This window comes from Mus caroli, chromosome 2, assembly GCF_900094665.2.
Source record: "Mus caroli chromosome 2, CAROLI_EIJ_v1.1, whole genome shotgun sequence".
Taxonomy (NCBI): Eukaryota; Metazoa; Chordata; class Mammalia; order Rodentia; family Muridae; genus Mus; species Mus caroli.
This window is the reverse complement of record NC_034571.1, coordinates 17,840,863-17,863,718: the sequence shown is the minus strand read 5'-3', so window position 1 is coordinate 17,863,718 and position 22,856 is coordinate 17,840,863. Positions and strand designations below refer to the sequence as shown.

Sequence of the window (22,856 nt, the reverse complement as noted above, 5' to 3'; positions counted from 1 at the left end):
GGAACCGCCAGACTGATTTCCAGAGTGGTTGTACCAGCTTGCAATCCCACCAACAATGGAGGAGTGTTCCTCTTTCTTCACATCCTCACCAGCATCTGCTGTCACCTGAATTTTTAATCTTAGCCATTCTGACTGGTGAGAAGTGGAATCTCAGGGTTGTTTTGATTTGCATTTCCCTGATGGTTGAGGATGTTGAACATTTTTTAAAGTGCTTCTCAGCCCTTCAGTATTCCTCAGTTGATAATTCTTTGTTTAGTTCTGTACCCCATTTTTAATGAGGTTATTTGAACTTGTGGAGTTCACTTTCTTGAGCTCTTTGTATTTATTGGATATTAGTCCCCTATCAGATTTAGGATTGGTAAAAATCCTTTCCCAATCGGTTGGTAGCCTTTTTGTCCTTTTGACAGTATCTTTTGTCTTACAGAAGCTTTACAATTTTATGAGGTCCCATTTGTCAATTCTCGATCTTACAGCATAAGCCATTGCTGTTCTGTTTAGGAATTTTCCCCCTGTGCACATATCTTTGAGGCTTTTCCCCACTTTCTTCTCTATAAATTTCAGTGCCTCTGGTTTTATGTGGAGTTCTTTGATCCACTTACTTATACTTGAGCTTTGTACAAGGAGATAAGAATGGATCAATTTGAATTCTTTTTTTGTTGTTGTTTTGTTTTTTGTTTTGTTTTGTTTTCATTAAATGAAATTATTTCATTAAATGAATTTATTTCATTAAATAAATAAATATTTTATTTATTTACTTTACATCTTGATCACAGGCCCCCTCATTCCAGTCCCAACTTTACAAGCCCCCTTCCCTTCTCTGAGGAGAAGGGGAAGCATCCCTTGGGTACCATCCTACCCTGGGATATCAAGTCCCAGCAAGACCAAGCACCTCCTCTCCCACTGAGGCCCAACCAGGCCTTAGGGAGGGATCCAATGGCAGGCAATAAAGTCCAAGATAGCTTTCACTCCAACTGTTAGGAGACCCACATGAAGACCAAGCTTCACATCTGCTACAAATGTGTAGGAGTCCAGCTCCTACCTGCTTTTTAGTTAGTGGTTCAGTCTCTGTGGACCCCCTTGCCCCAGGTTAGTTGACTTTGTAGGTTGTCTTGTGCTGTACTTTACCCTTCTGCCCTGTTCAATTCTATCCCCCACTCTTCCACAGGACTCCCTAAGCTCTGCCTGATGTTTGGCTACAGGTCTTTGCAACTGTCTATATTCTGCTGGATGAAGCCTCTCAGGAGATAGTTATGCTAGGCTCCTGTCTGCAAGCATAGCAGAGTATCATTAATAGTGTCTAAGTTGGCTCTTTCCCAAGGGATGGCTCTCAAGTTGGGCTAGTCATTGGTTGGCCATTCTCTCAATCTATGCTCCATCTTTATCCCTGTGCATCTTATAGGCAGGACAAATTTTGGGTTGAAGATTTTGTGAGGGATTGATGTCCCCCTCCCTCTACTGAAATTCCCATCTGGTGAAGCACTGTCATTTAATCTAATTGCTTTTTAATATTTTCAGCGAAAAGGGTGGATTTGAAAATGCAATAAAACACATTTGTTTTCAATGCATGCTTAGCTTTTATATCAAAATCCTGAATAACATTTTACACCAAGTGCTACTCAACAGACATCCCAGACTGACAGGAATGTTCTGAGTATTCAGTTCCAGCACATGGTGTCTGTAAGCCACATTAGATGGCCAAGACCTGAAATGTTGCTATTGTGACTCACATCTTACCTAATTGTACTTAATTTAAACAGCTACATGTGCCAAGTAGCCATCTTACTAGGCAATGATTGGGAGACAGCTACTTCTCAAGTTCAGAGGGCCTGATTATGAGCTTGAACATCTTTCCCAAGCTCTTCCAGCAATACAATTTGATTTTTCAGAAGGAAAGGAAGCATTGTTGCACTGTAGATTCTATTCTTACTAACATATTCACTGTGGGTTTAAGGCTAGAGACTGAGATAGATGATGGGTGGTTCTCAAACAAATACATCAAGTTCAGTTCTTCTAAGTTCATATGGAGCCTTTAATGCCAAACTAAACACAAATGCACATTGACAGTTCACTCTCTTTTGGGCTGTCTTAACATTTTATTGTTTACTTATTTACTGATGCTGCTGATTGACTCCAGTCCTTGTGTGCTAAGTATGTGCTATAATATTGAGCTAAATCTCAGCTGGGATTATTCTTTTAAATAAACATTTGTTACCCTTAATTATTTGTATTAGCTGGCTTGAGTATCTGTTTAACTCCCTTATTTTATTGTGAGTTTTGGGGATGGGTAGATATTCTGTGAGGCCAGAATTGAGAGAAAAGCAGAGAGAGATACTGAATATTTGTGTATTATCTAATTAACCAGATTTGACACAATACTATCTCTTTTAAAACAATTCACATTCTTCTACATGATAACCGCCAGTTGAGCCAGCACCATTTGTTGAAAATGCTGTCTTTTTTCCACTGGATGGTTTTATCTCCCTTGTCAAAGATCAAGTAACCATAGGTGTGTGGCTTCATTTTTGGGTCTTCAATTCTATTCCATTGATCTACCTGTCTGTCATTGTACCAGTCCCATGCAGTTCTTATCATAATTGCTCTGTAGTACATAGTGATTTTCCCAGAGGTTCTTTTATTGTTGAGAAGAGTTTTTGCTATCCTAGGTTTTTTGTCATTCTAGATAAATTTTCAAATTGCCCTTTCTAACTCAGTGAAGAAATGAGTTAGAATTTTGATGGGGATTGCATTGAATCTGCAGATTTCTTTCTGCAAGATAACCATTTTGACTATATTAATCCTGCCAAGCCAAGAGCATGGGAGATCTTTATATCTTCTGAGATTTTCAATTTCTTTCTTCAGACTAGAAGTTCTTGTGATACAGATTTTTCACTTCCTTAAAGTCACACCAAGATATTTTATATAATTTGTGACTATTGTGAAAGGTGTTCTTTCCCTAATTTCTTTCTCATACTGTTTATCCATTGTGTAGAGAAAGGCCACGAATTTATTTGAGTCAATTTTATATCCAGCAACTACACTGAAGGTGTTTATCAGGTTTAGTAGTTCTCTAGTGGAATTTTTAGGGTCACCTATATATACTATCATATCATCTGCAAAAAGTGATATTTTGATTTCTTCCTTTCCAATTTGTATCCCCTTGATCTCCTTTTGTTGTCTAATTGCTCTGGCTAGGACTTCAAGTGCTATATTGAATAGGTAAGGAGAAAGTGGGCAGCCTTGTCTAGTTCCTGATTGTAGAGGGATTGCTTTGAGTTTCTGTCCACTTAGTTTGATGTTTGGTACTGCTTTGCTATATATTGCTTTTACTTTGTTTAGGTATGGGCCTTGAATTCCTGATTTTTTAAAGATCTTTATCATGAAGAGGTGTTGGATTTTGTAAAGTGCTTGCTCAGCATCTAATGAGATGACCATGTGATTTTTGTCTTTGAGTATGTTTATATAGTGGATTACATTGATGGATTTCCTTATATTAAACCATCCCTGCATCCCTGGGATGAAGCCTACTTGGTCATGATGGATGATAATTTGGATGTGTTCTTGGATTCGATTTGTGAGGATTTTATTGAGTATTCTTGCATCGATATTCATAAGGGACATTGCTCTAAAGTTCTCTTTCTTTGATGGATCTTTGTGTGGTTTTGGTATCAGAGCAATTGTGGATTCATAGCATAAGTTAGGTAGAGTACCTTCTGTTTCTATTTTTTGGAGTACTTTGAGGAGACTTGGAATTAGGTCTTCTTTGAAGGGCTGATAGAACTCTACACTAAACCCATCTGGTCCTGGGCTTCTTTTGGTTGGGAGACTATTAATTACTGCTTCTATTTCTTTAGGGGAAATGGGACTGTTAAGATCATTAATCTAATCCTGATTTAACTTTGGTACCTGGTATCTGTCTAGGAAGTTTTCCATTTCATCCAGGTTTTCTAGTTTTGTTGAGTATAGCCTTTTGTAGTAGGATCTGATGATTTCTTTGGATTTCCTCAGATTCTGTTGTTATGTCTCCTTTTTCATTTCTGATTTTGTTAATTAGGATACTGTCCCTGTGCCCTCTAGTTAGTCTGGCTAAAGGTTTATCTATCATGTTGATTTTCTCAAAGAACCAGCTGCTGGTTTGGTTGATTCTTCATATAGTTCTTTTTGTTTCCACTTGGTTGATTTCAGCCCTGAGTTTGATTATTTACTGCCTTCTACTTTCCTGCCTTCTACTCCTCTTGGGTGAATTTGCTTCCTTTTGTTCTACAGCTTCTAGGTGTGATGTCAGGCTGCTAGTGTATGCTCTCTCTAGTTTCTTTTTGGAGGCACTCAGAGCTATGAGTTTTCCTCTTAGGACTGCTTTCCTTGTGTCCCATAAGTTTGGGTATATTGTGGCTTCATTTTCATTAAGCTCTAAAAAAGTCTTTAATTTCTTTCTTTATTTCTTCCTTAACCAAAGAATCATTACGTAGAGTGTTGTTCAGCTTCAACGTGAATGTTGGCTTTCTATTATTTATGTTGTTATTGAAGATCAGCCTTAGTCCATGGTGATGTGATAGGATGCATGGGATAATTTCAATATTTTTGTGTCTGTTGAGGCCTGTTTTGTGACTGATTATATGGTCAGTTTTGGAGAAGGTCCCGTGAGGTGCTGAGAAGAAGGTATATCCTTTTGTTTTAGGATAAAATGTTCTGTAGATATCTATTAAATCCATTTGTTTCATAACTTCTGTTAGTGTCCATGTGTCTCTGTTTAGTTGCTATTTCCAGGATCTGTCCTTTGGTGAGAGTGGGGTGTTAGAGTCTCCCACTATTATTGTGTGCAATGTGTGCTTTGAGCTTTACTAAAGTTTCTTTAATGAATGTGGATGCCCTTGCATTTGGATCATAGATATTCAGAATTGAGATTTCATCGTAGTAGATTTTTACCTTTGATGAGTATGATGTGTCCCTCCTTGTCTTTTTTGATAAATTTGGGTTGAAAGCTGATTTTATTTGATATTAGAATGGCTACTCCAGCTTGTTTCTTGGAACCATTTGCTTGGAAAATTGTTTTCCAGCCTTTTACTCTGAGGTAGTGTATGTCTTTGTCCCCTAGGTGGGTTTCCTGTATGCAGTAACATGGTGGGTCCTGTTTGCGTAGGTAGTCTATTAGTCTATGCCTTTTTATTGGGGAATTGAGTCCATTGATGTTAAGAAAAATTAAAGAAAAGTAATTGTTGCTTCCTGTTATTTTTGTTGTTAAAGTTGGGATTCTGTTCTTGTGGCTGTCTTCTTTTAGGTTTGTTGAAGGATTACTTTCTTGCTTTTTCTAGAGTGTAATTTCCATCTTTGTGTTGGTGTTTTCCCTTTATTATCCTTTGAAGGGCTGGATTCATGGAAAGATATTGTGTGAATTTGGTTTTGTCATGGAATACTTTGGTTTCTCCATCTATGGTAATTGAGACTTTTGCTGGGTACAGTAGCCTGGGCTGTCATTTGTGTTCTCTTAGGGTCTGTATACCATCTGTACAGAATATTCTGGCTTTCATAATCTCTGGTGAGAAGTCTGGAGTAATTCTATTAGGCCTGCCTTTATATGTTACTTGACCTTTTTCCCTTACTAGTTTTAATATTCTATCTTTATTTAGTACATTTGTTGTTCTGATTATTATGTGTTGGGAGGAATTTCTTTTCTGGTCCAGTCTATTTGGAGTTCTGCAGGCTTCTTGTATGTTCATCAGCATCTCTTTCTTTAGGTTTTGGAAGTTTTCTGTTGTAATTTTATTGAAGATATTTGCTGCCCCTTTAAGTTGAAAATCTTCATTCTCACCTATATGTATTATCTGTAGGTTTGGTCTTCTCATTGTGTCCTGTATTTCCTGGATGTTTGAATTAAGATCTTTTTGCATTTTGCATTTTATTTGATTGTTGTGTCCATGTTCTCTATGGAATATTCTGCACTTGAGATTCTCTCCTCCATCTCTTATATTGTATTGCTGATGCTCGTATCTATGTTCCCTGATTTCTTTCCTAGGATTTCTATCTCCAGAGTTGTCTCCCATTGATATTTTTTAATTTTTATTTATCTATTCATTTATTTTTTTATTGCTTCTACTTCCCTTTTTAGATCTTGGATGGTTTTGTTCAATTCCATCACCTGTTTGGTTGTGTTTTCTTTAATGGGTTCTACCTGTTTATCAGTGTTCTCCTGTATTTCTTTAAATGAGTTATTAATGTCCTTCTTAAAATCTTCTACCACCATCATGAGACATGATTTTAAATCTGAGTCTTGCTTTTCAGGTATGTTGGGGTATCCAGGACTCGCTGTGGTGGGTGTACTGGGTTCTGATGATGCCCAGTATTCTTGGTTTCTGTTAGTAAGATTCTTACGTTTGCCTTTTGCCATCTGATAATCTCTGTTGTTAATGTTCTAGCTATCTCTGACTGGAGCTTTTTCCTCCTGTGATTCTGTTAGCACCTGTCAGCACTCATGGGAGTCAAACTCTCACCTGAGTCCCAGTGGTCAGGGCACTTCTTCAGGGAAACTCTGCTCTTGCAGGGCAGGTGTCCAGAATTCTGGAGCTCTGATCCACCTCCTGCGTCCTGGGATTAGAGCCCTCCCTGTATGCTGTCTCTCCTCTGGCAAGGAAGGTGCCCAGGGTTCTGGGTCTCAGCTCCACCTCCTGGCTGAGGATGAAGTCCCAAAGGGACCCTGTCCAAGAAGCTTTGTTGCTTCTGTTGCCCACATGCTCTCCAGTGATCACGAGGTCCTGGGTGTGCTAGGGGTCCAGAGTCTTGGAGAGTTCTCTGGGGCCCTTGACACCCTCGGCTGGTTTCACATGGAAGGTCAGGTGGGGTTCCTTTGTCCCTGTTCTTGCTGGCACAAAACCCTCCTTGATTCTTTGGAGCTGATGTTGTGTTCCACTCACCCGTGATCCTGAGGTGATACTGAGGTCCTGCAGCATGGAGAGTTCTCTGGGGCCCTTGGTGGCCTCCACTGGGTTCAGGAGGAAGATGGTGGGGCTGACCCTGACCACATAATACATTTCTTCAATGTAGTTATTCATATACTATTTAAGGTGACATTGACATTGAATGTGATACATAAATGAAATTTTCCATCCCAAATCCACGGCTATAAAATAGGCCCAAGGTTTCAATTAACCTGTCCCCTCTCCCCCTGGAATTCCAGAATTTAGCCATCCCATCACACAATCTACAGACCATCTGACTAAATACTTACACTGAAGCCCAGAGTGGAAAAACAGTCAATCTGACTTTTCTCCCATTCTGCAGTTTCAAAAAACAGTTTAACCTGCAAAGCAGATTTGGAACTAGCAAAGCTCTGCATTCCCTCTACCCACCCTGGACTATAAAAGCTGTTCTCAGACCCCAAGTACATTTCCTGGACCCTCAGTTACTGAGGGTTTGAAAGTACCAACATCTCAGACCAATCAAAGTCTGCCTTTGCTGTTTTGAGGCAAACTAAATCTATTTTATTTTCTTCTGTTGACAATACCAAGACCATAGAAATAAACATAGTACAGAAACTGGAAATAGGGAAGAATTTGGCAAACTATAAACTTTAGAAAGTCCTTTTTAAATTTTCATTTTCTATACATCCCAAAGTTTCCTCAATAAGCATGAAGCATTTTTATAATAAAATGTTTTAATATTGCTGGAGGGTTCCATGGCTAAAGTGCTCACTGGGTAAGCATAAAGACGGAAGTTCGTATATTTAAGCCACATAAAAGTTTGTCATGGTAGGATACGCCCATAACCCCAGTACTGTGAACTTGAGGGTTGGGGTGAGATATGGGGATCCTAGGGACTTACTGTTCAGAGTGCCAAGTTTCAGGCTCAGTAAAAGGTCTTGTCTCATAAAAATAAGGTGAAAAATAAGGCACTGGAGGAGAGACACCCTTGTCAAACCCTGTCTTCCACATTTGCATGTACAAGCATGTATGTGTGCACACATACCTCTACAAATACACATCACTCATACCCCACACCACACATACATAAGCCACATACCAATACATATACTACATCATAAACACACCACATATACTACACAGGACATACACATAAATCACACACTCACATACATACCATACACATACCATGCATATACTACACACATGCACATAAACCACATATACCACACATCTCACACACAAATGGACAAACATACATTATGTCTCCTCATACACAGTAAGCTGACTTTGTCAACTGAAAGTTTGTTCCAATCACAGAGAACTTATAGTTCTATCACTGCTAAAAATCCTTGAAAAACTTCCATCCTCTGAACTGTTCTGAACCTCGGATATTTGTAATCTTTAACTGTGTGATAATTTAACTTTTACAGAAAAGTTACAAGAGAACACAAATTATACACACACACACACACATATATATATATATATATGTATATAAAACCTAAAGTCATGAGTTACTTACAGCATTATATTCTCAGATTCTCTTAATAGAATTTCAAGATGTTATACATATGATATTTTGGGTGAACATTAAATATAGGCTGGATACCTAGTGTCTTCATACATAAATATTTTGGTTTGTATGTATTGATGAGAGGCCCTAAAGCAGGGTACAATATTCAAAATTAAGGAGATATTCACTGTAATTGGCTTTGTGCAGTCCTTATCAAAATCCTACAATTTGTCACAATACTACTATTTGTAGTTATATTTCTCCATCCAAGATGAAATACAGGTTGTATTGGGCTCTGTTGCTACATTTTCAGTCTCTTAACTAGAACAACCATCATCCCTTCTTTGACCTCTTTGACTCCTGGATCTTTTGAGGTCTTCAAATATTTGACCACACGGGTAAATTTTATAGACAGCTCCTTGTGTCTCCTTGCTGCTGCCTCATGACTAGGTTCAGAGTATTGACCCTTGGCAGCAATGCCGTACACCAGAGGCTGGCTCCTTCTCAATGTATCACTAAAAGAGGTACAAGGCATCAACTGGCCCCAGGACCTGGGGACTCCTGCTTTGAGATGTTAGTGGGCCACAAGCTTCTTCAAGGCTAGTTTTTACCTTGAAAATTATACATGATCAAATGCCATAGCTAGAGAGAAAACTCGGAAGTTTAGAGAACTTGTTGCTCTTGAAGAGGACCTGAATTCAGTTCCTAGCACCCATATGGTAGTTCACAGTCATCCACAGCTGCAGTTCCAGGAACCCTCTTCTAACTTCCATGGGTACTAGGCACACATGAAAGCAAAACATGTGTATGCATAAAATAAATCTTTAAAAGACTGTATGCCTTGTTTCTTGTCAAAGTTTGCTAAATTTGAATTCTGGAAGTTTTATATTTAAGATTCTGAATGTTGTGTCTTCTTTTTAGAGTCTTTTTTTTTCCTGTGTAAATAATACATCTTTACACAGAAAGAGAAAACACATAGGAAAATAGAAAGCATAAATCAAAAATGATTACAAGATGCAAGTCAAATGTTCTGTGAAGTATTTGTAAACTACAGGTATTCTAACACAATGAGCTGCTGTGTGAATGACTGGCAGTTATATTTGTTTGAGAAACAACTGTTAACATAAGAAAATCTCTAAATAGCAGAGTAAAAAGTGAAATCATATAAACAATAAGATAGCTGGATGGGGAGGAGAACACAGCAATGTGTAAGCTCAGGCAGTTGGCAGTAGGAAGATATTTGTATTCTGGAGCATTATACCTCAGATCACCAACTCATAGGACAGGGTGACTTGAAAACCTCTCAGATCACAAAATCTCTTCCCATGCTGGGAGGTGGAACAGACACCAGCTCAATAGGACAAACGTGGGTGGACTAGGAAACAAAATAGAGAGGGTGCAAACTCTCAAATAACGTTGACAGAAATGCTTTTAAGCATTCTGAGTGCCAACCACTATGGTTACAATGACGTTATTTATCGCCTCACATTTATCCTTATTTAAAAAATCCACAAATGAAGAGATATCACACTTTACAAATGATGTAAATGAACTTCAGAAAAAAAAAAAAGGCCAAGGTCACAGTTCAAGTAAATCATTGAGGTAGGATTCAACACTAGCAAATATTCTAAAGGATATGTGGCTTAATCGTTATCTGACACTACAGGTAGAAGTTCACATCTCAGATTACTGACCAGAACTGTCCTGCATGGATGAAAATGCCCCCAAATTCTGAATAGCACAGCCACAGAGCCACAAAATAAGCACCCCTCGCTAATGAAACCAGCACCACTGGCAGAGCTGGATCTGACCTGAAAGCCTTTGTCCTGTGGTCTAGTTCCCATGGTTTCAGAAAACACTATGCAAGATGCCAAGGGAGAAGAGCATTAAACAGTGCTAACCAGCAGCAACACCTAGGAAGGAGTCACGACAATTAACAGTGTGGCAAGATATGCATAAAAGTGCAGTAAAGTGCAATCCAATGTTGGTGACAAACAAGAGCTGTCTAATTAACTTAAGGCACACTCACCAGAAGGGAAGCCATGCCTGATAGTGGAAATCTAGCCCCTCACTGAGGCTAGTGAAAACATAGACCTTACAGAAGACTCTAATGGAACCCCTTTGCTACATCATAACCCCTTACTACATTGTAAAACATATTCTTATACCCACAGTTAAGTGTAGCTACCACCCCTCATCTAAGAAGCCACTTGTTGCATAACAAGAGGCTCGGTTCAGAGGCACTGCCCTCAGCATTCCTGCATCTTGCCTTTTACAAAGAATTTCTTTTTCCTCCCTGAACAACTCATTTTCAAGGCTCTAATTTCTTTCTTGTCTGTCTCCTGTACCATGTGCTTTTCATTATCAGTAGCACTTGAGGGATAAAGTGCAGAGAGCCATTTTCAACTGCTGGTCATTGGTAAATTGGGATTTAATTGGAAGGATGCACAAACTGAAATCAACCTGAACAACAAGAAATACAACTGAAAAGCTGGAACCAGAGATGTTCTTGAAAATGGAACCCATACTAAAATGGATGAACTTGATGTGGAGAGACGTGAGAACATCGTGAGCGTGCATGTCATCAACTGGGAAGTGAGCAGCCTGGATCTGAGGAGACAACTGTCCATCAGGACTTGGTTTTTCTGAAACCCTGCTATCTCCAGATGTCAGCTCCTATTAGCTCACATGACTATCCATTTCCTAAAATGAGGCCTGGATGCAAGTCTCGGGCCTGTCAGCCAAGTTTCACATCACATCATTTAGACATAGCCTGGTTGGTCTTTACAAGTCCCTGTCTATCTTGTGCTTAGATGTAAATAAAGGTTCTTATAACACATCACATATTGAAGTAGGTTTAAAATTTTTGCATTTCCTCCAAGAGATCAGGACCACGCTATTGTTCTCCTCAGCAGATAGCACATAGACTATATGAAGGAATGTGGAATCCTTTTCTAGGATTCTACTATAAATTCAGTGAATATTATCTTTGCATTGTAGAATTTCTGTTTTCTGGGGCTCATTCTTTCTATCAGACAACTAACCAGTTTCCCTCTGATGTATCTAAGCTACTGCATGTTCCTCTAAATGTCCTTCCCTCACGGCCATCATTGCTACACCCTCAGTGGCCACAGCATCCTTCTGATAAAACTCATCTTCCAAAGTTTTAGACTAAGTCACTAGTTATGCCAGCACAATACAAAATTTAAAAAATAGAGCTAATGGCCAATGGGCCTTAAAAATTATCTCACATATACATATATACATATATACATATGTGTGTACGTGTCATCATCAGTAGTATTGGTTTATGTAGGCTTTTATATACGTGTTCATTGTCCCAGTTATGTCTATGGTCTACTTATTATATGCGATGGACTTTGCTAGAGAGTTTACATGTTCCCTCTCATATTGAGTCTCCAATACCTTCTTCACATTTGGCCCAAAGATGAAATGGGGTCATTCCTTACCAAATTAATGTCACTTTAAGAGAGTATAGAAAAAAATCCACATTTGGAAAGACAAATGCTATGTTTTCATATATAGAATATAGAATATAGTAAAATGTAGAATATATATATATGTGACATAAAAACAGAGAATTTACTATTTTGTGGAGGAGAAGGGGGATAATGGGAAGACAGAGAACCAAGAGGAGTCATAGAGAAACGAAAAAGTCACATTTTCTCTTACTTCAGAATCTAGATTTTATATGCATATATTTTGTACATAACATTAAAGCAAAGGGGGCCTATTTGGAGAACAAGAGAATTGGTGGGAGAAGAGATGGGGCACAAGAGGGTAGTGGATACAGTATCCTTATATATGAAAAGGCCATTGTATTGTGTGCTGATGGTAGATAATATAATTTTTAAAGTATGAAAGTAACTTCTATAATTTTCTAAATTACTATCACTAAATAATTAATATCACTAAAGATTAACATATTACAATGTGTGATCATGTGGTACATTCTAATACATAATAAGATGTATAATGAATGTTTGCATAGACCTTAGTTGATAACATTCATTTTCCTGGTCAGAGTGTTAGATTTTTTTCCATAGGAAAGGACATGGTTAAATGCTGGAGTTTCATGTGATCTGACAAGGCATCCAGAAAGATATATTTGGCCTAAAATATGGGCTTCAAATTATTACAATAGCTGGCTTCCTGTTCAGTCACTAAGTAAAGTCAGTTTTGGTTAAGTATGTGCTGAGGTCAAAGCTACACTCAACTATAGACCAACCTTCTGAAAACTGTGGTCTCTGGAAACAGTGTGCACAACATGAGAGTTAGACTCTTAACAAAAACAAAGCAGCTTGTCCATAGAGAGTGGGTCCAGTCTATACTTAAAACACACACACACACACACACACACACACACAACAGTATTTAAAGTAAGAAAAAAAGTAGGAGTGTGCAAATTAAATAAAGCTAAGTTGTTAAAGGTTAGCCAGTTTCTCCTGGTGGTATTATAAGCGGGTGGCACAGTCATTCTCTGGTCCCACAATATTTAGATGTTTTATTTCAGTCACACAGTGAGAGTTGAGAACAAATGTGGGTAAACCACATGCAAAATACCAAATACTTTCACACAACACAAGTTAAGCCTACCCCTTCTCCTTCAGTGCTGAATCATAAGTTATGGCTGGACCAGAGATGCGAGGAATGCCACACTAGCTATGACATTCACGGAGCTAAGTAGACACACACACACACACACACACACACACACACACACACACACCAGAAAAGCATCAACATCCTAAAATATTATCACCATGGTTATTGATTCCTTTCTATTATATCCTTTCTATGGCCTCTGAGTAAATTTGAAAAGTCCTGGACCTTGAAATTTTTGCTCAGTCTGTCCTTGTTTCTGCTGATTAGAATCTGAGCACTGTATACCTGGGTTTCCAGCTGCAGCTAGGACTCCAAACTGGAATCAAGCTATCTAGTTAGTTCATGCCCTCCCTGAAAGCTCCAGTACTCCAACAACTCAGGTTGTAATACTCAAGTCTAGTCCTGTTTTCCTGAAGGCTGTCAGTGAGAGTTTCTGTCCTGAAGTCCCACTCTACATGTTCTTCCCACATCAATATAGCTCATTTCTTCAATTTCATCAAACCAGCACAAGTCTCCCCACCCCCACCCTGTGTACCCTCCTTCCTTTCTTCTATGTCTTCAACAACAGAGCCTTATGTTACAATGTAATGGTGAGGCAGCTTTCCCACTGCCACCCTGTCTCACAGCAAGGGAACTGACTCATTCTCCTTACAGAGCCCACTGCACATAAACGTAGGACTTCTGTCTAAAGACAGAACCTCCACAGTCCTGCCTACACCCACTTCTCTGAGCAAGAGTTATACATGACTGGGGAACCAAGAAGAAACTGTAAATGGATTCAGGGCCCAAGAATGAGGTTTCCTAAAAGGAAGAAAACACTCTACTGATAAGCCTATAAATGTCTGCCAAAATTCATAGAGGTCAACTGTCACAGTAGAGGTTCAAATGTACTCTTGAACATTGTCTGCTAGAGATCCATTAACATGGGGCAGTAACAGAGGGCCAATGATTCATGGATCTATATGAAAGAGACATATGTCTAAATTTTAACAGCCTCAAAATTCAATTTTTTAATGAAATCCCCACATTTTTACCAACTACTTTCCTCATTATCTTGTAATATATCCAAAAGCTAGCTACAGGTCAATGTGGCCACAAAGAATTCTCTATGTTATGAGAAAATAAACTCAGTATTTAAATTCTCTGGAATAGGAATAGAGTAAACAGATGACCATAACCGAGGTTCAATGCAGGAGTATAAGCCTTGTATAATCACTCCACTTTGGATAGGAAGAGATGTGTAAATATGAGAGCTGCGGGCATTGTGTAGCACAGTCACTCCCACAATTATACTCTGTTAGGGGAGGATGGATGAGTGGGATGGGAGGGAAGAAGTGTCAATGCGTGAGCCATGAATGGTGGACCTTGATGCAAATTTTAGAGTAACTCCAGGGAATCATTCAGCCCCAAAATAGAGAGCTCGGGCCTCCAGTCATGAAGGCCTGAGTTCTTCAATCTGGAAAGCTTCAAAGGATTACCTTTAGCCTCGGAAATCACCCTGGCAACGTCTTTCATTTGATGAGATCCTGAGAAGATCCCATTAATCCATAACTGGCAACTTCAACAATGGAAATTGGATGATCATAAATGTGTGTTGTTAAGCTGCTCACTGATCATGTTCCATGCACTATTGAAAAGTAACATGGAAACAAACTCATAAATCAAATAAATGGACAGAGTACATTTTAGAAACTTTCTAGTAACAATTCTCAAAATAAAACCCTAAAGAGTATTCTCCCAGAGGTACGATATCTTCAGGCTTTTGAATGTTTTACAAACTAAAATATTCCTAAGCACATGTTTTCATGCTCTGCCACACCCAACACTGAAAATGCCAAACCCAAATAAAAATGCATTAAGTGATTCAAGAAAACCAATGAGATTTTGAACGTATTACCTCAAGTTGTCAATGAGCAGATTACCGACAAAAATTTATTATCATCCAAGAACCTGAATGATTGTGTGCGTGCATATGTATGTGTAGAGGCAAAGAGCACTTACTCTGGAAGTTGTTCACTGAGAAGACACGGGGATGATAGAATCCTGCTTTGCAAATGCACTGATAGGCTCCAAGCACGAATCCCAGGCCTTTGATTGGCATACACTACAGGGAAGAAAAAACAGCAATGTAATTGATCACAGTGTGGTTCACATCATGAAGATTCACATATATCTATCATTTCAAACATTAATAAAACTAACACATTTTCTACAAATAAAACATTTCATTTTCCAACTTTTAGGTTTGTTTACCAGCTGATTCTTTAGATGTAACACTTTCTTTTCTAAGCATATATTGTGAAGGGCACTGTCAAGGCTAACTGCTCACTTACTCAGTTTAAAACATGCTTTGGTGGCTTGAAAGAAAATGGCCCCATAGGCTCACAGGGAGGGGTACTATTATGAGGTGTGGTCTTGTTGGAGTGGGTGTGGCCATGCTAGAGGAAGTGTGTCATTGTAGGGGTGGGTTTTGAGATTCTATGTTTAAGCTACACCTAGTATGGCACATAATCTCCTTCTGCTGCCTGAAGATCTACATGTAAACTCGCAGCTCCTCCTGCACCATGTCTGTCTGCGGGCAGCCAGGCTTTCTGCCATGATGATAATGGACTAAACTTCTGAACTGTAAACCAGACCCAATTAAATGTTTTCTTTTATAAGAGTTGCTATGGTCATGCTGTCTCTTTCAAAAATAAAACCCTAACTAAGACAAGTTGGTACTAGGGACCAGCATATTTTTATGATAGGCCATCTGGAACATACTTTTGTTTGAAGGAATATGGACCTTGGATTAGGTAAGCAGCTGAATACTTTAAGTGGGGCTTAATGAGCTGTCCTAGTAAGAATATGGAAGACGGTGGTGCTGAAAGGGATTTGAACTGTGTAGGCCTGGCTTTGTTCAATGGCATAGGGATTTAATTTGTAAGATGAGAAGTACCTAGAAATCTGTTATAAAATGCTCTGAGTAGTCCATCACTGCTGAACTGTTTTCGTCAAGGAGAATAACACAGTTACATTTAATATATGTAAATGTGTTTAAGTGTTCTAGAACAAAATGGCCCCTCACTCAGGATGTGTACATTATGGGTCATACTGCAAATGGGTGACATGTAACATGCCTCACAAGGCAGACTATCAGCTCCTAGTCAACAGAACTGCAGAGTGGCCAGCCAGATACTATATGCCAAACACTGTTCTAAGAGTAGCACAAGTCCCAGCTCACCCCAAAGCAGGTCCACTACTATCTTTACTTTGAAAATAAAACCAGAGTGCAGAATGCTAAAGTAAGTCTCCCAAAGTCACACAGTCAGCATGTGGCAAGGCTGAACATTACCCAGGGCCCTGCTCCACAGAGAATAAGGACTGCTCATCAAGAAGGGCAGCTTACAGTCAGCTGTATTTTATAAAGCAGCAGCTGACAGTAGCACATGGTTGCTCTAACATCTGTTTTGATTGTTCTAATGCTTTATCTTCCCATTCTTTTTGGTTTCAGGCAGCATTGTATTTGAAATCAATCAGTTCCTAGTGCAGAATTCTTCAACTTGGACTGTGAGAAATAAATATCTATTTGGGAGCCATACAAAGGAGAGTGTTTCTTTTCTACCTAGATTTCCTGAACACAGAAGCCTGATATTAGGATGGGGCTATTGGGTAAACTCTGATTTAAAACCCCACCACATCATGCATCAGCAAGGTAGGGCCATGGAAACTTTAACCCCAGCAATGGAGATGGGAATGGCAGAGACAGGAGGATTGCTGGAACTTGCTGATCTGCATCCTAGCTAGCTCTATTTTCAGCAAGAGATTCTTTCCTTTCTCAAAGGGATAAAGCAGATAACAATAAAACAAGATACCTAGAGTCCTCTTCTGTCCATTGCATGCATGCCCACATATACTGTAACACACACACACACACACACACACACACACACACACACTGCACCACAAAATAAAAGATGCTCTTGCCTCTAATACATCATAAGGACACAGATACATAATTCCAAACAAGTCAAACAAATGCAACAATGGAAATATACATAGCAGTGGATGGTGATGCAGTAATGGAGGCTGATGGAGCAAGGGATGCTGATGCAGCAAGGGATGCTGGTGCTGCAAATGAAACATACATAGCAACAGAAGCTAGTGCAGCCTGAAAGCCACTGTACAGATAAAAGCTGCAGAGTTTCCATGGTAGCCAATTTTGTCACTTTCCCCCATCTTGAGGACCTTTCTGCTTTGAAGGAAGACTGATCCACTTCAAGAAAGTGTCCTGCTGTGCTGAATTTACTAAACCTCATTCAAAAGCAGATGACAATGCCACAAAAGCTAGAAGACTAGAAAGCTTGACAATGGCAAGATGAAGTATGAGGAGTGTCCTGGATTTGAAAAGGATGGCAGTTTTGCTTGCTTTCCTTGCTTTTAAGTTTGTCTTTATAAGAATACTGCAATGATGAGTCTGCCAATTTAAGAAAGGGTTTAGAAGAACGCTTTACTAAAACATATCAAATTATAATTAGAACTCAGTAGGTTCTTCCCTACAATGGTTATCCATTGAACAAAGCTGAAGGGAGACTCAACAAAGAAGTCTGAAAGGCCTCCAGGCAATGAGAGATCACACTCCACCATACAGGCCATAAAACCATCATCCAGGGAAGCAAGAACTCATGAGCATCAAATGATACAGCATGCCACTGGTGAGAATGTGGGCTATACCTGTTGCTAAAATTCCTTACTGGAGGAGATATAAACAAAATCCACCTCTCCTCCTAAGGTCCCAAAGACAAACCAAGGTATGATTCCAACAAAGTTCACTATAAGGAGTCAATGAGTTTATAGGGCTTCCTTAGAGAGCATCAGTGAGGGATTACCTACTGGAGAGTGGTCACTTCCCAGACAAAAGGCAACACCAAGAAGTCTTACCTAACAGAAGGATGGCTTTTCCACAGCTGCCTTCTTCAATATAGGGACCCGTGTTCCCTAGTTTCCTCTAGACCCTCTCCCAGGCTACATGCAACTGGGGCAGAACTGCATCCAAAAGGTTGGATGGGATGACTGTATACTCATGGGGTGCTCCCATGACCCTGCCTGTCTGCCTGTCTATGGGGTTGGGGTGGAGGTAAAACAGTCAATAAGCTCCGCTGCACAACCAAAGTTGGTGGTAAATGGCTTGGAGAAGAGGCTTGTGCAACACATTTCACTATCATTCACTAGCTGCCTAAACCCTGTTTAATATCATGATCGATTGAGACAGGGAGTGGAGTGAAAATGTTTTCATTTATAATCTATTTCAACTTAAAAATAAACTTTTGTTATTATTAATTTTTGTGTTCTTGCTATACGTAGTGAGGCCAGCCCACAAAAACAATAGGAATCTAGTATATACATGCAAGTGCATGCACACACACACACACACACACACACACACGTCAGAAATATGTACAAGCACAGAACACTCACAGAGTTTGATCTGACTAGGGAAATCCATGGCATATCAGAGTAAGTGAACCCAACTTTGCAGACCCATTGGCACCAATAGCCCCAGAAGCTTGAGAGACACCAATCCTTAAAGTTTGTTACTTTTAAAATTAAAAATACTTCTTCTCCCCAGTACACCACAAACTCACTATGCCTCATGCTTGCACTAGTTAGCCTGTTCTCCTGGGGTAACAATTTATGAGCATCAAAGACTTCATTTTCACTCTTCACTGAGTTTTGTTTCTTCTCTATGGTACACAGTTTAATGCAGTAAGGAAAAATATAGTTATGGTCAAGGCCTTGGTTTATAAGTCACAAGCACAAAATAAGGCACAGATAGGAAGTCACTAAATCTTGTGCTCTGCTCTAGCTGGCCATAACTCACATGCTGTGTGTACTTTCCTTGGGATAATCTACTGAGCTCAATTCTTTTTTTAGAATGAAAAATAATACAAATAGCAGAAATTAATATGAATAATATAATGAGATTCAAGTTAATTTATTCTCTAATGTGGATAAAAGTCAAGATACAGAAACTTCCTCAACTGCCTTTGATAATTCACTTTCTCTGAGTCTATACCTGGTCTCTTGATAAAACCAAAAATGTCTCTCCTCTGACTCAAAGCTAAGCTCACCTCCTTCTTTGAGGTAAGTGTTCTCCAGTCTTTTCAAGCATGTTCCCAGTGACATTGTTAAGCAACAATGACCACTTTCTTGTTCAATTATCTCACTTTTACGGGCAAGTTCCCTCATTTAAAGGTTTAAAAAGTTTAAAATCTCAGTCCTGAGTTCATCTCCAGCTGCTACCCAACCTTCTGCACAGGTTGAGCTCTCTGCATCTCTATTTGCCTATGCTCATTCTCTAATCAGTGTACAGCAGACTGGCAACCATCTCCCTTACTTCCATGAACACACATTGCTCAAGCCACAGTGTCAGATGGAGGACACTTTCAAGTCATGTTTCCTTTTTACAGATGCAGAGCTGCTGATAAAAGGAAATAAAACTTGAGGCCTGTGATTCATGTAATGTATGTCAAATAGCCCAAAGAGTTGTTTGTGAGCTTTGAAACCTGGGGCTGAGAACATAGCAGAACAGGCCAGAACAAGCCCGGGCATGCCCGAATTCGTCTTGAAGCTAGGTCACCTGGTTGTAAAGATAAGGAAAGGAATGCAGGAACTGGTTCTGACTATCTTGGCTGACTCATTGACCATCTGGCAGCCTGGCATCTCCTGCTTACCTCCCTTTTCTATAGGGAGCATAGTTAAAGGCTGAAACATTAACCAGATACATTGTCAACTCAGATAAGCCCCCAGCTTTAGAATCCTTATACGCTCCGGCCTGCACATACTACTCTGCTGACTCATAATCATGTTGCTGATGTTTGAATGGGCCAATCATATGTAACCATGCCAATTCTTCATAGCCCCTAAACCCTACCCTACAAAAACCCTGAGTTTTTGAGTCTCAGGGTCGATTCCTCTGTCTCCTGCATGAGATACATATCGACCAGGAGCTCCGCCATTAAAACTACCTCATGCTTTTGCAACAAGAAGGTCTCTCATGTTTCTTTGGGTAACCCCGCGTCCCAAGACTTGAGTGGGGGGCTCCTTCTTGGGGTCCTAGACTGGCAGTTTCCTCCTTCATCAAACTCTTGCCTTGGTTTCCTACTACCAATTCCTATTCTCTACTTAGATCCTTAGATACATTTCTGGTCCCAAACTGATATACTTCTCCTTCTTGGACTTAGCCAACTGGAGTTTCCAAAGCTCCATTCTATTTTTTTTTTAAACTCTACATTTGGTTTACATACTATCATCTAATTTTTTGTGCAAGTGTCAAAACCAGTTAAGTTGTTTCTAACTGAAAAGGTCTGAATTAAAAACCTTTGTTTTTCTTTTCAATCCTATATAAATGGAAACTTTACCTTCTCCTTGCTACTATAATGCTCAGAAAACCTCTGTGTTTACTTTAGTACATTAGTACAACAGCTTCATACATGGTTTTTCAAATTCGCATCCCTCCAATCATTTTCTATACACATTTCTTTGTAATTACTCTCAGTTTCACAGACTATATAAAAAGTTATCATCAGAAAGGTTAAAATAATGAAAAGTCTCTGGAACACATACTGAGTATACTAAAACCAAAGAAATACTTTCAGAAACATATTTCTTGACTAAAATATTTTAAAAGTTGGTTGACTAAAGGGTTTTTGAAATTACAATATAGTAATAAACATAAAACTAAAAACTAGAAATACCTCTGGGAGAGAGCTGGTCTCCAAGTAGTGCCAACACACCTGTGAGCACAGGTAAGACCACCACATCTGCTCGAATCCCTGGCCAAATAGGGACCTACCCAGAGCCATCAGGACACAGGAACCAAGCAGCAGCCTGGGACCAGATTCTTCCAGTTCCTGTTTGCATCCTGGAGCTGACTCTGTGCCACAGCTTTCCATAGCCAAATTTCTCCTGGAGAAAACTGGTCTCCCAGGAGTTGCAGGAGGGACAAGCCACAGTCAGAGACAGAAAGACCAGCTAACACTAGAGATAATGAGATGGCGAGAGGCAAGGGCAAGTACATAAGCAACAGAAACCAAGGATACTTGGTATCATCAGAACCAAGTTTTCCCACAACAGTAAGCCCTAGATATCCCAAAACACCAGAAAACTCATAGCTCTGAGTACCTCCAAAAAGAAACTAGAGAGAGCATACACTAGCAGCTTAACAGCACACCTGAAAGCTCTAGAACAAAAAGAAGCAAATTCACCCAAGAGGAGGAGATGGCAGGAAAAAAAAAATCAAACTCAGGGCTGAAATCAACCAAGTAGAAACAAAAAAGAACCTATACAAAGAGTCACCAAAACCAGGATCTGGTTTTTGAGAAAATCAAAGACAGATAAACCCTTAGCCAGACTAACCAGAGGGCACAGAAACAGTATCCAAGTTAACAAAGTCAGAATTGAAAAAGGACATATAACAACAGAAACTGAGGAAATTCAAAAGAAATTATCAGATTCTACTACAAAATCCTATATTCAACAAAACTGGAAAATCTGGATGAAATGGACAATATTCTAGGCAAATACAAAATATCAAAGTTAAATCAGTATCAGATAAACCATCTAAACAGTCCCATAACCCCTAAAGAAATAGAAGTAGTCACTAAAAGTCTACCAACCAAAAAAGTCCAGGACGAGATAGGTTTAGTGAAGAATTCTATCAGACCTTTGAAGAAGACCTAACACCAATACTCTTCAAACTATTCCACAAAATAGAAACAGAAGGAACACTACCCAATTCTTTCTATGAAGCCACTGTTATGATGTTACCAAAAACACACATAGAACGAACAAAGAAAGAGAACTTCAGACCAATTTCCCTTATGAATACTGATGCAAAAATACTCAATAAAGTTCTCACAAACCGAATCCAAGAGCCCATCAAAACAATCATTCACTGCAATCAAGCAGGATTCATCCCAAAGATGTAGGGATGGTTCAATATATGGAAATCCATCAATGTAATCCACTACATAAACGAACTCAAAGGAAAAAAAAAAAAACACAGGATCATTTCATTGGATGCTGAAAAATGCATTTGACAAAATTCAATATCCCTCCATGTTAAATGACTTGGAAAGATAAGTAATTCAAGGCCCATACCTAAACAAAGTTAAAGCAATATACAGCACACCAGTAGCCAACATCAAACTAAATGGAGAGAAACTTGAAGCAATCCCACTAAAATCAGGGACTATTCAAGGCTGCCTACTCTCTTCTATCTATTCAATATAGTACTTGAAGTTATAGCCAGTGCAATTAGACAAAAAAAAAAAAAAAAAAGGGATACAAATTGGAAAGTCAAAATGTCACTATTTGCAGATGACATGATAGTATATTTAACTGACCCTAAAAATTACACCAGAGAACTCCTACAGCAGATAAACGACTTAAGCAAAGTGGCCAGATATAAAATTAACTCAAACAAATTAGTAGTCTTCCTATACTCAAAGGATAAACAGGCTGAGAAAGAATTAAAGGAAATGACACCATTCACCATAGTAACAAATAATATTAAATACCTTGGTGTGACTCTAACCAAGCAAGTGAAATATCTATACAACAATAACTTCAAGTCTCTAAAGAAAGAAAATGAAGAACCTCAGATGTTGGAAAGATCTCCCATGTTCATGGATTGACAGGATTAATATAGCAAAAATCTTACTGAAATTTCAACAAATGGTGCTGGCACAACTGGTTGTTATCATGTAGAAGAATGCGAATTGATCCATTCCTATCTCCTTGTACTAAGGTCAAATCTAAGT

The 22,856-nt window shown here is 39.1% G+C and overlaps 1 protein-coding gene across 1 annotated transcript in view; it reads right to left on the bottom strand.

Annotated features, from left to right (window-relative positions):
* The window catches only part of Gpr158 (G protein-coupled receptor 158), a 391,739-nt gene that overhangs the window by 199,513 nt on the left and 169,370 nt on the right, over nt 1-22,856 (bottom strand). Inside the window, exon 3 of the mRNA XM_021152640.2 lies at nt 15,055-15,157. Coding sequence (XP_021008299.1) covers nt 15,055-15,157 — 103 coding nt within the window. The remainder of the gene's footprint in view (nt 1-15,054; nt 15,158-22,856) is intronic.